We start from the raw sequence: 14,660 nt of genomic DNA, 5'->3' as shown, positions 1-14,660 counted from the left end.
CGGAGGTGGAGAAGGAGGAGGGGACGGAGGGGGGCTGGGCAGGGGCCGGGGCCGCGCCGGCGGGAGCGACATGGTGGAGAAGGAGGAGGGGACGGAGGGGGGCTGGGCAGGGGCCGGGGCCGCGCCGGCGGGAGCGACATGCGATTGGTGACCGAGCCGCACGGACGGACGGCGCGTCCGAGATGCAGGTGAGCCCCTCGCACAGGCCTCGGGCACCGTGGCCAGGCTGTACCCTCTTGGGGATGCAGGGAGCCTGGTGCCACCCGGACCGCTATGGGGTCACAGGCCTGGTCCCCTCGCAGGCCTCAGAAAGGATTCTTGCTTTGCCATCGCCCTAATAGATTCCCGATTGGCAGGGCTGGGACAACCCCCGCCCCGTCCCGTACCTTCCCATTGTGAGCATGGTCACCCTAGAGGACAAGCTCCCTCCCCTCCTCAGTACTAGAGGGTACCCACCTAGGTGGACCCAGAATCCCGCCCCCTGGCAGCCCTCAGCACCTGGCACTCCAAACCAGTGCTCGGTGAATAACCGGCTTTCTCCACAGCTCCAGTCTGGATGGATGGCAGCGCCACCCCAGTCTCCTGCGGGTGACAGGGGACGGGTGGGGAATGGGAGGGAGTCCGCAGAAAAGACCTCAGAGCCATTTAGGGGCCTCCCCTTTGTCTTCTTGCAGCCGGCTTCTCACCTCCTCCTGCCCCACTTTGCCTTCGAGGCTGGCAGTGGGAGGTGGAGATCCGTGGAGAGGAGTCATGGAGGAGCCTGCTGCCCGCCTCCAGGTGGGCGCTGGGCATCCTGTCCTCCAAGGTGCCCCTAGGAACTCCGTCTCCTGTGGATCCCCCCTTGGGTAGGGGGTGGGGCCAGGCCAGTGGGCAGTCCCCTCTGTGTTGTCGCTGGGGTCCCCGTTGTCCCAGCACCCCCTCTTTGTTCTCAGATGTGCTGGGGTCTGAGGGGAGAAGGGACCTGTGGGAGGGCAGGGGCAGGTCTGCCCTAGTGGGTGGAGTGCAGAGGCTCTGAGGAGGGGGCAGCACCTTCTGGGCCAGCCCCTTCCTGCCAGCCTGGCCCTCCCTCAGACCTCTACTGGGCTTGGGTATCCAGAAGACGCCAGCTCCACCTGGTCCCGCTCTGGGCTTAGTCCTGCTGGCCGTGATGCCGATGGCTCCTGCGTGGGGGGGCCTCCTAAGCCTGGGCACCCTGGGGCATGCAGCTGGCAGAGAGCCTGGGGCTTTCCAGGGTCCAGCGAGGAGCTCTGGTGGTGGTGGGCTGCGCTGCTCCAGGGCCTTTGTCCTGGTATGGGGGGGGGTGTGACACCAAGTCCTAAGGAGCTAGCAACCTGTCTGTCCTGCTTTCACCCAGCCTGAAGCAGAGGGGGAGGAGGGGGGTTCGAACTCCTTGGAACCCGCTGAAAGAGGGCACAGTGTCAGAGAGGGGCTCCTGGAGGGATTACCAGAGGCGGACAGGCCCCCTGTGAGACTTTGGTGTCCCTGCCCCTCCCTGCCCCCTCCCCCCCCCAACCAGTGCCCAGCTGAAATGTGTGGGTTGTGCCAGGGCTGCTGTGCTCCCCAAGCCTGGGTCAGAGTGGGTTCCCCTTCAAAGGACCAGCTTTTCTGATGGGTGTGTGCTGCCCCCTGGGGCCCTGTATGATTGGAAGGGAGGTGGGGCGACCAGTTTACCCTGCAATGGCCTCTTTGATTCTGGGGCTGAGCTCTAAGGGTCTCTCCATCCCTGCCTCTGAGCACCTGTGTTTGTGTATTGACTGATGTCCTTTAAAATCCAGAAGTCCAGAGTAACACTACCCACCTCTCCCCAACATGGATGATTGTGCAGTGTAAGGTCAGACAGGACCCTGGTGCCATGATGCCTGTGGGGGCAAGAGGCGGGGTGCCGGGGCAGGCTGGGTGCGCCTGCCGGGATAGGGCGGTGTGTATTTTGTGCGAGGTCCTTCAAGGCCTGAGGAAGTGTCTGGCACAGGATGCCAAAATGGGCCCCAAGAAGCAGGCAGTAGGTGGTGGTGGGTTTGAGTCAGGGTCTCTCTTGCTGTCCTGTGCATGGGACTCTGTGGAAGGATGACAGCCTTCCAGCCCCCTGTGCTTACCCACAGATTGCCTTCCATTCTGTTCCCCCATTCCTCCGCCCAGCCCTGTCCCCGCCTGGCCTGGTCTAGCATCCACACCTGAGAGCCCAGCTCCTCTCCTCCTCCTGGCTCTTCCTCTAGGAAGCCCCCCTGATTGCTCTGAATCCCTGGTCCTCCTCCAGGCATAGAGCCCCACTGTCCCAGCCTGTTCATTCAGCCCTGTTCTGTACTTTTTGGCTGAGCTTCCTGCTGGGCTCTGGACTGGGTGGCTGTCTGGCTACCATGGATCCTTGCGCATCCTGGGCAAGACCAGTGCCCATCCCCTGAGGTGAGCAGACTTTGGGAGGCCCCAGCTCAGTGGCACACGCAGGCACTCGGGGAAGCAGGAGCCCTCCTGGGGCCAAGGCAGGCAGGGGCTCTTTGAAGGAGGGGGCTGGTGGAGCGCTGAGGTGGCGGACAGGCTTTGCAGACGCCGGAAGCAGGGAGGGAGTCTTTGCAGAGGTAGTGTGAGAGGCAGGGTCGTTTCCAAATGTGTTGGAGGCGTGCTTGATTCTGACCTTTGTTTATGCACTGAATGCGTGAATGAATATGCTTGAGTGCCGACAACAGTCTGCTCCTGTGTGCTTGGTTTCTTCAATGATCTTTCGTGGAGATGCTGTTAGAGTGTGCACTCTGGAGCCAGGGCCAGCTCCACCACTGCCTGGCTGTGTGGCTTTGGTCAGCTTCCTTACACTGTCTGGGCCTCAGTCTCCATTTTCATTCGATGGGGATAACAGGATCTACCTCTAGGATGGTGGCAACACTTGAATGTGCTAGTTATACAAAGCGTTTAGGACAGTGCTGGGTATACAGTAAGTGCCTAATGAATGCCGGCTGCTCATAGCCTCTTTCTGTAGTTGCTCTCCATCTTATTCTTGGAGGTGGCACAGAGATTTACTAGCTGTGAAAAGAGAGTCAGAGAGGTGGCATGATGCCTGGTCTCCAGCTTACAAGCCTTCAGCTCACCTATAATGCCCTCTTCCTGGCCCCTGGGGTGCTTCCCTGCTTAGGGCCCAGCACAACTGCTAACAAAGTAATCCATGCACTTCATGTTAACCCAAGCAGCAGTGCTGACCTCATGAACAGTGAGAACCCATTCTGCCCTTGAACTCTCTCCACACCCCACCCTTGGTCCCTTTTTCTGGGGCACCTAACACTCCACATTATGGGTTTAGCATTCTCTTGCCTGTTTAAAAATCGTATATATATATAGCATTAAAAATCATATATATATATATAGCTCAGACTTAGGTATCTTTGAACTTTATAAAAAGAACAAGAACTGTATAACAGAGCTAGGGATGTGGCTCAGGGGCTGGGGTTGTGGCTCATTGGTAGAGCTCTTGCTTTGCACACACAAGGCCCTGGGTTCAAGCCCCAGCACCACACACAAAAAAGAAGAACTGTATATGTAGTTCTCTGGAATTTACTGTTGTCTTACTTGTCTTAAGCCCCACCTATGTGGTTGTACCTAATCGTGGACACTGTTCATTCATTTTCAAGGGTGTATAGTGCTCTGTTGTTCTGACATCACGTGATGTATCACCCTCCTGTGCATAGGCTTTGGGGTCTCACCCTTTTCATCTCTCATGCTCCAGACATTCTTGTCCCGCCTCCTGACACGGTGAATGTGCAGGCATCTCTGGGCCCACCGCTAAGAGCAGAATGGCTGGGCCGCAGGGCACGTTCATGTTTGACTTTCCTAGGAAATGTGCCAAAGTGTTTTCCAAATCAGTTGCGCTGGTTTATGCCTCCCCCAGCTGGAGGTGAGTGTCCCTATTGTACTCTGTGCTGCGGGTTGTCCCGAGGTTTCCTGATTCAGAGAGTGTGAAATGGTATTGCGCAATAGCCTCGGCTTGTTTCTGGAATTCAGAGTTTCTGGGCATGCGAAACAGAGGTTTTGATGGGCAGCAGCCCTGTGCTTACTAAGTGGCCAGCCCCTCTGAGCCTCAGTTTCCCTAGTTGGGATGCACAAAGCCTGAGCTCAGGCATGGACAGGGGCCATCAGAGAGGAGGGGGGACAGTGGAGGCAAAGAGAGAACAGTAGATCTGGAGACACCATGGTGCTGTGTCCATCCAGGGATGGGCAAGGCTCTCCCAGCATGGGAGGTGGGGCACCCTGCTTCTTGTTCCGCCCACTCTACCCTGTCGCCTGGCCTAGGGCCTGGGGATATTGAGTGCTTAGCAAGACTGTGGTGACAGTGGATGGAACAAATGTGTATTTGCTCCTCCTCCTCCTCCCCACCCTGAGGACCTTCTCTGACTGCCACAGCCCCTGCAAGGAGGCTCCTGGGAATTCAAGGGTCCCTGGTCCCAAGGCCCCCAGGCCCCTAGGCCCCCAGGCCCCTGGCTGCCCAGAGGGGAGCTAATTGGGAGCAGCTCCCTCTGCCAGCCCCAGGCACTGACGATTGATTCCATGCCGCCTTCCCAGCCCGGGCCTGGGCCCCTGGAGCTGGTTAGAGCCAGGCGCCAGGGCTGGCGGAATAATTATGCCTATTTCATGTGACACCCAAATTGATTGCCGCCAGGGTGACATTACCAGGGCATTGTTCCCGTCTCCAACCTCTTATTACATGTTATTAGGGTGTGTGGTGTGTGTGTGTTTTTCTATTTTTTCCCATTTCAGGGAATTAATTTTTCCCAGCAACTCCCCTGCTTCCTTCTGCAGAGAGCCCGCTCTGGCTCTGGGTGGGGGTGGGGCTGGGCCCAGACGCTGCCTCCGCCTGGCCTTGCAGCGCTGCCCGCGAGTACAGGGCACTTGGGCACAAGATGGGGCATCTCAGAGCTGAGCGGGGCTGCTCGGGTGTAGACCTCAGGAGTCTTCCTGCCCTGTCTTTCCTCTATGGACTTGCTGGCAGGCTTCTTACGATGGGATGCTCACTCACTGTCAAGGCAATTCTTCCATCTCAAGCCGTCCGGTGCCCAGCCATCACTCACACGGAGCTGAGTGGTCCTCCTGTGAGACTCTGGGTGTCTTGTGGGTGGGCAGGTGAGGGGGCAGAAGGCTCATCACCACCTTGCTTCTGAGCTCAGTTTACCAGGTTGGAAGGATGGGCGTTGGTGAGGGGTTGTCTGGTAGTCAGTGGAAGGGCAAGTGTTTGCATGGCCAGTGGCAGGAGTAGGCCAACGCTTTTATTTATATCCGCCTGTGTGTGTTATAAATAACTTGCTGGACCTGGGTTTCTGATGTATTGGGGGCTGTTTTTAATCTTTTTTTGTTTTTGAAGTAGAAATAACCCACGCTGCCACCCATCCCTAACCTGGCCCCACTAGGTGGACAGTGGCTATGTGCTGCAGGCATGACTGGGGTGGGAAGGTGGCCACCAGTGGGAGGCGGGGTTCCCCCTAGGCCCAGGCTATGAGATGCCACGGGGCCGTGGATGCTCTCCGGCCTCCGTTTCCTCACCTGTGTGGCGGTCCCTGCGGCTGTCGTTCCCCTGGAGTCAGACAAGCTAAGTCCTTAGGGGTGGAACAGCGGCTTGGAGCCTCCTTTTCTCATCAGAAGTGGGTGCTGTCAGAGGGTGCTGGGGTCCTGCACGCACCAGTGACACATCCCTCCCTCTGCTCTGCCTGCAGTCTGTCCCCGGCCCATGGGGCCAGCGTCCACATGAGAGGCACATGGTCCTAAAGTCATGTAGGTGTCCAGGCCCTTGGACCTGAGTCAGAGACAGGCAGCTTGCAGGCATGGTTAGGACTGGGGGGCTTCACCACCTTGGGTTGGATCCCCGCTCTGCCACTGTCACTGTGCCACTTAGGGCAAATCCTACCCTTCACTCTGCCCCTCATTTCTGGAATCTGTCAAATGGGGATCACAAACCAATGTCATGCTGCTGTCATGAAGACAGAACGGTGTGCGCGCCATCAGCGCCCTGTGCATTTGTCTGTGTGTTTGGTGAGGCTGACCTCAGGTCCCTGCCAGGGCCACAACTGCTGTCCCCTCCTACCTGCTTGGCACTGTGAGCTGTGGCTTCCAGCCCAGGCCTGTGCCTCTCCTGTTGGGTGGTTAGGCCTGAGCCGCCCTGAGGTAGTAGCATCCCCGGGGCTGGGCACGTGGGAGAGGTCTGTCGGGGCCGGAGGGTGAGAGGGAGCCAGCAGGTGCAGGCAGACTGTCCCTTGGCTGCCGGCCTGCAGGGTTGGACAGAGGCCTTCAGGATGCCCCTGTGCCTGAGCACCTGGGTTGGCATCTCAGTGACTTCTTGAGAGAGACATGGGGCCCAGGATCTGGGTGTTTTTTTGGCCCCTGAGGCCACCCCATGTAGGCACTGGCCTCACTCTGCCCCATTTGGGATGACACCCAACACGGAGAACCTGGTAAAGGGGCTCCTGGGTCCAGAGTGGCCCAAGCCTAACTTGAGGCTGCACAGCAGGACTGGGATGCAAAGGCTGGAGCTCAGACTGAGACCTGTGAGCTCTGCACCCTGTGTAGGTCCAGAATCCACCCTCTCTGGGCCTCAACCCACCCTAGCTCCTCCCCGCCAAGCAGCCAGTCCTGGAGGGTAGAGCCTAAATATAACAGCCTTTAAACACTAAGATGCTTTGACAATTAAAATTCATAATTTATCCCACAAATGGCCTGGGGCTGCGGGCCTGCCGGAAGGCTGGTGGCTGCTGGGACAGCTGTGGGCGGTGGAGCAGGCAGGGACCTTCCTCCCTCACCTACAGGGCGAGGTGCTTGCCTGGGGGACACAGGGAGTCCAGGGCAGCTGGGGGTGCCTGGCAGCTGCCCAAGTGACAGCCATGCCCTGCCCAGTGAGCACTGTCCACCCAGAGGACAGGAAGCATGCCCTGGAGGGAGCCTTGGGGAGGGGGCCGGTGGCACTGGGCCAGGGAGGATGGGCAGGGGCAGCCGATTTCATATATAGGTGCATGCACGTGTGCACACGCGCGCGCGCGCACACACACACACACACACAGTCACACACCCTGGGGGCCCAGCAACTCTTTGCCTGAACCAAGAGCAAGAGGAAAATAAAGAATTATACATGACAAAGGACATGACCTCAATTTTCTTCCAGGTTGAATTTTCTGTCCCTGTGGGGGGTGGCTGAGGAGGAGGGCTGGCAAAGGCAGTGGCAGGGTCAGCAGAGGAGGGGACACAGGGACACGGGGCTGCCCTGGCCTGCTTTCTCCTGTAGGAGCTCAGCCTAGGCATTGGAAACCTCCTCTGAGGTTCCCCCGCAAGGCTCCTCCCCATGTGCTGGAGGCCGCTGCTGCCCCTGGCGCTCAGCCTAACCCCAGGATTACCCTGGCTCACTGAGCCTCCCTCGTTAGCTGCTCAGACCCTGGCCATTAGCAGCCATTCGCACCTCAGTGGGGATGAGCCCCAAGCGAGGGGAGTGGCTTCAGAAGGAGCCCAAAGACCATGCAGGAGCGGGTGTCAGAGAGCCATTAGGAGTCCCCTGCCCTCAGAAGGACCAGAGCCAAAGTCCTCTTCACTCCCGTACCTGTGCTCCGGTGTCACTGCCCTCCCCTGCCTCTGGGGACAGCCGATTGGGGTTCACCCTGAGCTCCCCTCCTCTGAGCCTTTCTCAAACCCAGACTAGAAGTTGGATGGTAGGGCCCATGTCCACTGCCCAACGTCCTCACAGCTGTCCCCAGAGTTATGTGACTCTGTCCCTTTGGGGTGGGAGAGGCCAGGTCTGGGAGCTTCCCCATCTAGGGCGCCACAGTGCCACTGGATGGAGGGAGGGGGCGCCCAGCATGCTGGGCAGAGGATGTCCTGAGACCCTGAGAGGACCCAAGAGGCTGATCCCCTCTTCCGGGGCTGCTGGAGGATGGGCTTGAGACAGTGACAGGCGGTAGCAGCCGGGGGAAGTTGAGTCACCGCTGTGGGCTCTGGCCTTGTCTGCCCTGGCTCCTGGGCCCCGTCCCCACCCCCAGCCCCTGGTGCCGCCATCTTCCCTGCCTTGCTCTCCTCCCAGCTCTCCTGGCTCTCTTGTCTGTCCCTGCTGTCTTAGCCATGGAGCCCTGCAGCCCCTTCCCTGTCTGTCTGCCCTTCTGCCCCATCCTGCCGCACACACAGGAATAGAGGCGTTAGGCAAGATGAGCTCTTATCCACCCTGGTTCCCAGGGAAGAAGCCGCTGGGCCAGCCCAACCTTGAAAAGGCCTTGTGGGTCGGGGGCCAGGAGCCTGCATGAGGCCCTCGAGGCCCAGAAGCCCTCAACTTCCTGGCCTGATGCCCCACCCTTCCCCTCCCACCTGGCAGCTCAGGGGCCAAGCAGTTTTCTCGTCTGTAAAATGGGCTCCTGTGAAAGCAGCCATGTGGGTCTGAGACAGCGAGGGTGAAGCCCAAAGCTGGTCCCGCCTGTTCTCTGCAGGGGTCACCTGGAGCTTGTGTGGGCCTGGCTGGTGCTGTGGGGCCTCCACGATGACCTGCAGCTTCCCTCAGTGGTTCTCCAAGCCCACCCGTGGGTGCACCCCTGCCCCTTCCCTCTCCACCAGTTGCCCTTACCACTCTGCACCCTGGGGTGACAGCCAACATAAAGCCCTCACCGGACCCTCACATGGATCCTTCCAGCCTCTGTGAAATTGGGGTTTGAGGCTGGCAACCCCCACCTTGTGTCTGCTAGCCAGGTTTGCAGATGTCCCTATGCAGCTGGGAAATGTCTGGAGCCCGGGTCCTGCCTTCTGCAGCTGCAGTGGCTCCCACCCCTCAGGCTGCCGTGAGGCTGTGTCATGCCCCGGACACAGCCGTCCTCTGCCTGCTTCTGATGTTTATTGTCTGTATTTATTGGTCCAATTTTTAATTCTTGCCCTTGTGGGAAGCCCTTCAGGGGGCAAGGTTCTGAAATAAAACACTGATTAAAATGTATAAAACACGTCTCCTGGCCACTGTAGGGGCGGGGGGCAGGACTCAAGGCACCAAGATGGCAGGTGATCCTCATACACAGCTTCACCTGCACCCTGGGGACAGGGACACCATGAGGTTTGAGATCAGGACCTAGGCCCAGTGCACTGTGCTTGTGGTAGGCTACCTCTCTGTGCCTCAGTTTCCCAGCCACTCAGGACACTACCTGTGAAAGACAGGGATTGAGGCAGTGCCCACAGGCCCATGCCCCCGGTTTTGGGTTGGCAGCCGCACAGGGCAAAGCTGGCCAGTGTTTCCACCAACCTGTTTAAATTTGCTCAGGAGCCTGCACCAGGGGGAGCCCCATCAGCAGGCTTGGCCCCCTGAGGCTCACCGGTGCACATGCGCTGCCTTTCTGAGACCCTCCTTGGGTCTGCTCTGTGCTGACCTTGGGCAAGTGCACCCAGGATCCTGACCCAGGATCCTTTGGAAAGGCACTGTGCTGAGGCTTGAGAGCGGTTTCCCTCTTCACTCAGATCACTAGGAAACTCTCCCCCGTTGCCATGATGCAGGGTTTTGTGGCCTTACTTGACTAGCTTGCATTCTTCAGCTTCTATCTCTGTAATCTTGTAGCATCATGTTTTTATCTTGGCTCACAGGAGCTTTGGAACAGAATGTGGCATCCAGCAGTTATATAGTATCACTGCATCCAGCAGTTACACAGTATCACTGCACCTAACAGTTACATAGTGCCCTTGCACCCAGTAGTTACAGTAGTGTCAATGGAGCCAGCAGTTACACAGTGTTACTGCTAAGAATATAGTGCCTTAGTATTGTGGACCAGGGACAGGATCTGAAGAAGCAGGTCCCAGATAGCTTTGAGGTGATAGCCACAAGGACTAGCTAGGACTAGCTGGGACACTTCTTCCAAAGGAGATGGCTTAGCAGCAGGAATAGGTAGGACAAGTGGACAGCTGGACGGCTGTGCTGGGAGTGGCAGGAGAAGAGGTGGTAAGTTGAAACTCAGTGGGGAAGGAAGGCTTTGAATGCCAGAAACAGGTCTGCATGAGGCACTTGTCTCCAGCAGGGTGGCCTGTGTCCTTTACTGTCCCCACCTGCACAGCTTCCTCTTCAGCGGCTTCCACACCACCCGCCAGTTGAGCCCTGAGCTGGGTGCTAAAAGTCCTATTTACCTCTTGAGGTCCCCAGCTGCACACTCGCGCCAGCCCCAGCTGCCAGCCCAATTACTTATTGATCGCCCGTCAGGATGTTTGCTTTTCTGGTGGGTCACTGGAGCGTGTGTGCTGTGGAAAATGGCCTGGTGGGGGCAGGGTGGGGAGAGGCTGAGCCCCAGGAGCATCTGGAGAGAGGAAGAGAGGGTGGACACAGCCCTTGGGGATAACAGACCCTCACGAATTCCATGACAAGTCACTGACACCCTGAGTCCTCTCTGGTTAATCAGTCACTTAGTCGATCAACAAACAGGAAGCACCTGTCAGTCCGGGAGTCTGACAGACCAGAACTCCTGTCCCATATCTGCAGCTTCTGCTGGCTGCATGTCCTTGGGCAGCCACAATCTCTTGGGCTCTTGACATTCAGATGACAAGTATGGATGGCCTGTGGCCTGGAAAGGAGAGGCCGTGAGGGGAGTAAGAGGGGAAGACAAAGGGTCTGGGCTGGGGCAAGGAGACCCCCTCCCTGGGCCCCCAGCCTGCAGCTGCCCCGCAGGGCCATGAGTGGTGCAGACAGACCACCTCCACCCCCACGGTGTTGTATGTCTTGCAGCCCAGCTGGCCGGGTGCCCACTTTGCCAGAACTCAGGGCTGCCTGTCCTCCTTGGGATGGGTGACTGCTCCACCCTAGCACTCATGGCCCTGGTGCTAGGAGGGAATGGGAACCCTGAGAGCAGGTGACTGGAGGTCTTTGGGGCCCTCGCTTCGCTCACAGGATCAGGAGAGGCTCAGAGCAGTGGGGTTTCAGCAGGTGGGGGCGTGTCCCGGGAGAAACTGGAAGTCATGGCTGGGCAGGGAGCAGGAGCCTGAGCTCTGCCAGCACCGCAATCCAGAGGAAGCGATATAGGGGGCTGTGCAGGGCCGAGGGTGTGCAGGTGCAGGGGAGGAGCTGAGGGACGTTTGGGGGCTGGAACCCACTGGGGAGGAGGACGGTGTGGATGCTGATGAGTACCGCTGGGCTTGTCAACCTCCGGCACTCTCTGAGCTGCCCTGCTGTGGGGACGGCAGGGGTCCACACAAGGGAAACCGGGCTGATGAAAGAGGGTGCCCACAACCTTGGGAGCCTGCCCTGCAGCCTGGGGACCGTTCCTAGGGATGCTGCCTTTGAACCACTTTGATCTCGGTGAGCCCCAGGGTGGCTCAGCAGGGGTGGCTTTGTCCCTGAAACTTGGCCAGGGCAATGCCTGTAGATGGTGAAGGAGGTGGCACTGTCCCTTTCCTGACCCCTGTTCCCAGAAAGGCTGGCAGGAGACTGTCTGGCCTAGGCATCTTAGTGGCCAGTGTCCCTGCGACTCTGCATCTGCCTCTCCGTCTATGCCAGGGACACCTGATGGGGCAGGAGGGCCGCAGGGCACTGTGGACTCAGGGTAGGATCCCATTGGGTGCTGCCCACGCTCATGCCGCCGCTGTCCTGTGCTTGTTTCCCGTACAGGTGAGCGAGAGGATGCTGGCGGGGGGCGCGAGGAGCGTGCCCAGCCCCCTCCTGGCCTGCTGGCAGCCGATCCTCCTGCTGGTGCTGGGCTCCGTGCTGTCTGGCTCGGCCACGGGCTGCCCGCCGCGCTGCGAGTGCTCCGCACAGGACCGCGCTGTGCTCTGCCACCGAAAGCGCTTTGTGGCGGTGCCTGAGGGCATCCCCACTGAGACACGCCTGCTGGACCTGGGCAAGAACCGCATCAAGACGCTCAACCAGGACGAGTTCGCCAGCTTCCCACACCTGGAGGAGCTGGAGCTCAATGAGAACATCGTGAGCGCCGTGGAGCCCGGCGCTTTCAACAACCTCTTCAACCTGCGGACGCTGGGGCTGCGCAGCAACCGGCTGAAGCTTATCCCACTGGGCGTCTTCACTGGCCTCAGCAACCTGACCAAGCTGGACATCAGCGAGAACAAGATCGTCATCCTGCTGGACTACATGTTCCAGGATCTGTACAACCTCAAGTCCTTGGAGGTCGGGGACAATGACCTCGTCTACATCTCCCACCGCGCCTTCAGCGGCCTCAACAGCCTGGAGCAGCTGACGCTGGAGAAATGCAACCTGACCTCCATCCCCACCGAGGCGCTGTCCCACCTGCACGGCCTCATTGTGCTGCGGCTGCGGCACCTCAACATCAATGCTATCCGGGACTACTCCTTCAAGAGGCTGTACCGGCTCAAGGTCCTGGAAATCTCCCACTGGCCCTACCTGGACACCATGACCCCCAACTGCCTCTACGGCCTCAACCTGACGTCCCTGTCCATCACGCACTGCAACCTGACCGCTGTGCCCTACCTGGCTGTGCGCCACCTGGTCTACCTGCGCTTCCTTAACCTCTCCTACAACCCCATCGGCACCATCGAGGGCTCCATGCTGCATGAGCTCCTGAGGCTGCAGGAGATCCAACTGGTGGGTGGGCAGCTGGCTGTGGTGGAGCCCTACGCCTTCCGCGGCCTCAACTACCTGCGCGTGCTCAACGTGTCTGGCAACCAGCTGACCACACTGGAGGAGTCGGCCTTCCACTCGGTGGGCAACCTGGAGACTCTCATCCTGGACTCCAACCCGCTGGCCTGCGACTGCCGGCTCCTGTGGGTCTTCCGGCGCCGCTGGCGGCTCAACTTCAACCGGCAGCAGCCCACGTGCGCCACACCTGAGTTTGTGCAGGGCAAGGAGTTTAAGGACTTCCCTGACGTGCTCCTGCCCAACTACTTCACCTGCCGCCGTGCCCGCATCCGGGACCGCAAGGCCCAGCAGGTGTTCGTGGACGAGGGCCATACAGTGCAGTTTGTTTGCCGGGCGGACGGCGACCCGCCACCTGCCATCCTCTGGCTCTCACCCCGCAAGCACCTGGTCTCTGCCAAGAGCAACGGGCGGCTCACGGTCTTTCCTGACGGCACACTGGAGGTGCGCTATGCTCAGGTGCAGGACAACGGCACGTACCTGTGCATCGCGGCCAACGCGGGCGGCAACGACTCCATGCCCGCCCACCTGCACGTGCGCAGCTACTCGCCCGACTGGCCGCATCAGCCCAACAAGACCTTCGCCTTCATCTCCAACCAGCCGGGCGAGGGAGAGGCCAACAGCACCCGCGCCACTGTGCCTTTCCCTTTCGACATTAAGACCCTCATCATCGCCACCACCATGGGCTTCATCTCCTTCCTGGGCGTCGTGCTCTTCTGCCTGGTGCTGCTGTTTCTCTGGAGCCGGGGCAAAGGCAACACCAAGCACAACATTGAGATCGAGTATGTGCCCCGCAAGTCAGACGCGGGCATCAGCTCGGCCGATGCACCCCGCAAGTTCAACATGAAGATGATCTGAGGATGGACAGCGGGGGCAGGGACCCCCGGGCGTGTGGGGCAGGGGAAGGGGCCTGGCCATTGCCCACTCGCTCCTGGCCCTCCTCGCATCCTCCCTGACTCTCCACACACACACTCCTTCTCCCTCCTGGCCCAGGCTGGCTGCCCCCTGCCATCCCTCACCACCACCCTCTTCCTACCAGGACCTCAGAAATCCAGGCCTGGGGACCCCAGCTTCATGGGCGCGCAGTGACCCAGACTGGATTGAGAGCCGGCTACCTGACACGCGGCAGAGTCAATAATTCAGTTAAAAAAAAGTTACAAACTTCCTCTGTAACTTGGATTTCAATAATTATGGATTTTTATGAAAACTTGAAATAATAAAAAGAGAAAAAAAAACTATTTCCTATAGCTAGTCGGAATGCAAACTTTTGACATCCTGATTGCTCCAGGGCCTCCTTCCAACTCAGTTTCTTGTTTTCTCTTCCTCCTCCTCCTTTCTCTCTCTTCCCCTATGGGGAGGGATCACTCAGGAAAACAGAAAAGGAGGACGCAGCCCCTCCCCGCCACTCTGCCAGGCGCCCTCAGGAGCAGCTGGGCCGCTGGTCTGGGCCAGCGCTGGTCTGGCCTTTTATAGGGAGTGGGAGATGGGGACAGGGCTGCCCGTGGAGTGGGGGGCTGTCTGCTGGGCTGCCAGGTGGCACTGCCATGGGGAGGGAGGGCCCGGCTCGGGGGTGGCAGAGACTCTGGACAGGGCTGGTGTCCTCCCAGGAGACAGCATGGTCAGTGGAGAGAGCTGAGGGCCAGAGGCAGGCCTGAGCCCTAAGCCGTGGTCCTAGCTCTGCTGCTCACCTGCTGCGTGGCCTTGAGCCACCCGCGGGCCTCTCTGGGCCGCGTCTCCCGTCTGTACCGTGGGAACATCCCCCGCCCTGCCTACCTCACAGGGCTGTTGTGAGGAACAATGAGATGATGTATGTGAAACACTTTGTAACCTGTAAAGCGCTGTGCACACGTGTGGGTGACTCCTCTCTTATGGTCGTTCTTGTCTCCCTGTGGGGATGGGCTGCTGGGAATCTGTGCAGGGGACAGGTGGGGTGCCAGGGAGAGGGACAGGGTCCAGGCTGTGGCTGAGGCCCTGGCTGGAGAGGGGACCCTGGGCCTGGGCAGCATTGCTGACCCCACCAGCTCCAATCTGGTAGCCCCAAGGCCCAAGCCCCCACTGACTGTGACCTGGATGTGTGCAAGTCTTCTTTAATGAGCAC

The 14,660-nt window shown here is 59.3% G+C and overlaps 1 protein-coding gene across 5 annotated transcripts in view; it reads left to right on the top strand.

Moving 5' to 3' along the window:
• The window catches only part of Lingo1 (leucine rich repeat and Ig domain containing 1), a 57,620-nt gene extending 43,200 nt beyond the window's left edge, over positions 1-14,420 (top strand). For 4 of the 5 annotated variants that reach the window (XM_005393498.1, XM_005393497.2, XM_013518819.1 and 1 more), the window contains one exon: positions 11,564-14,420. In XM_005393498.1, the coding sequence (XP_005393555.1) occupies positions 11,576-13,420 (1,845 nt within the window). In that variant the 5' untranslated portion in view covers positions 11,564-11,575 and the 3' untranslated portion in view covers positions 13,421-14,420. Of the gene's footprint in view, positions 1-89; positions 189-11,563 lie in introns of those variants that run through there. The other variant, XM_005393495.1, reaches the window with a different exon arrangement.
• Positions 14,421-14,660: the final 240 nt, after the last annotated feature.

Source organism: Chinchilla lanigera, unplaced genomic scaffold (genome assembly GCF_000276665.1).
Source record: "Chinchilla lanigera isolate Chin_1 unplaced genomic scaffold, ChiLan1.0 scaffold00049, whole genome shotgun sequence".
Classification (NCBI taxonomy): Eukaryota; Metazoa; Chordata; class Mammalia; order Rodentia; family Chinchillidae; genus Chinchilla; species Chinchilla lanigera.
The sequence above is the reverse complement of the archived record's forward strand: the minus strand, read 5'-3'. Positions and strand labels throughout refer to the sequence as shown.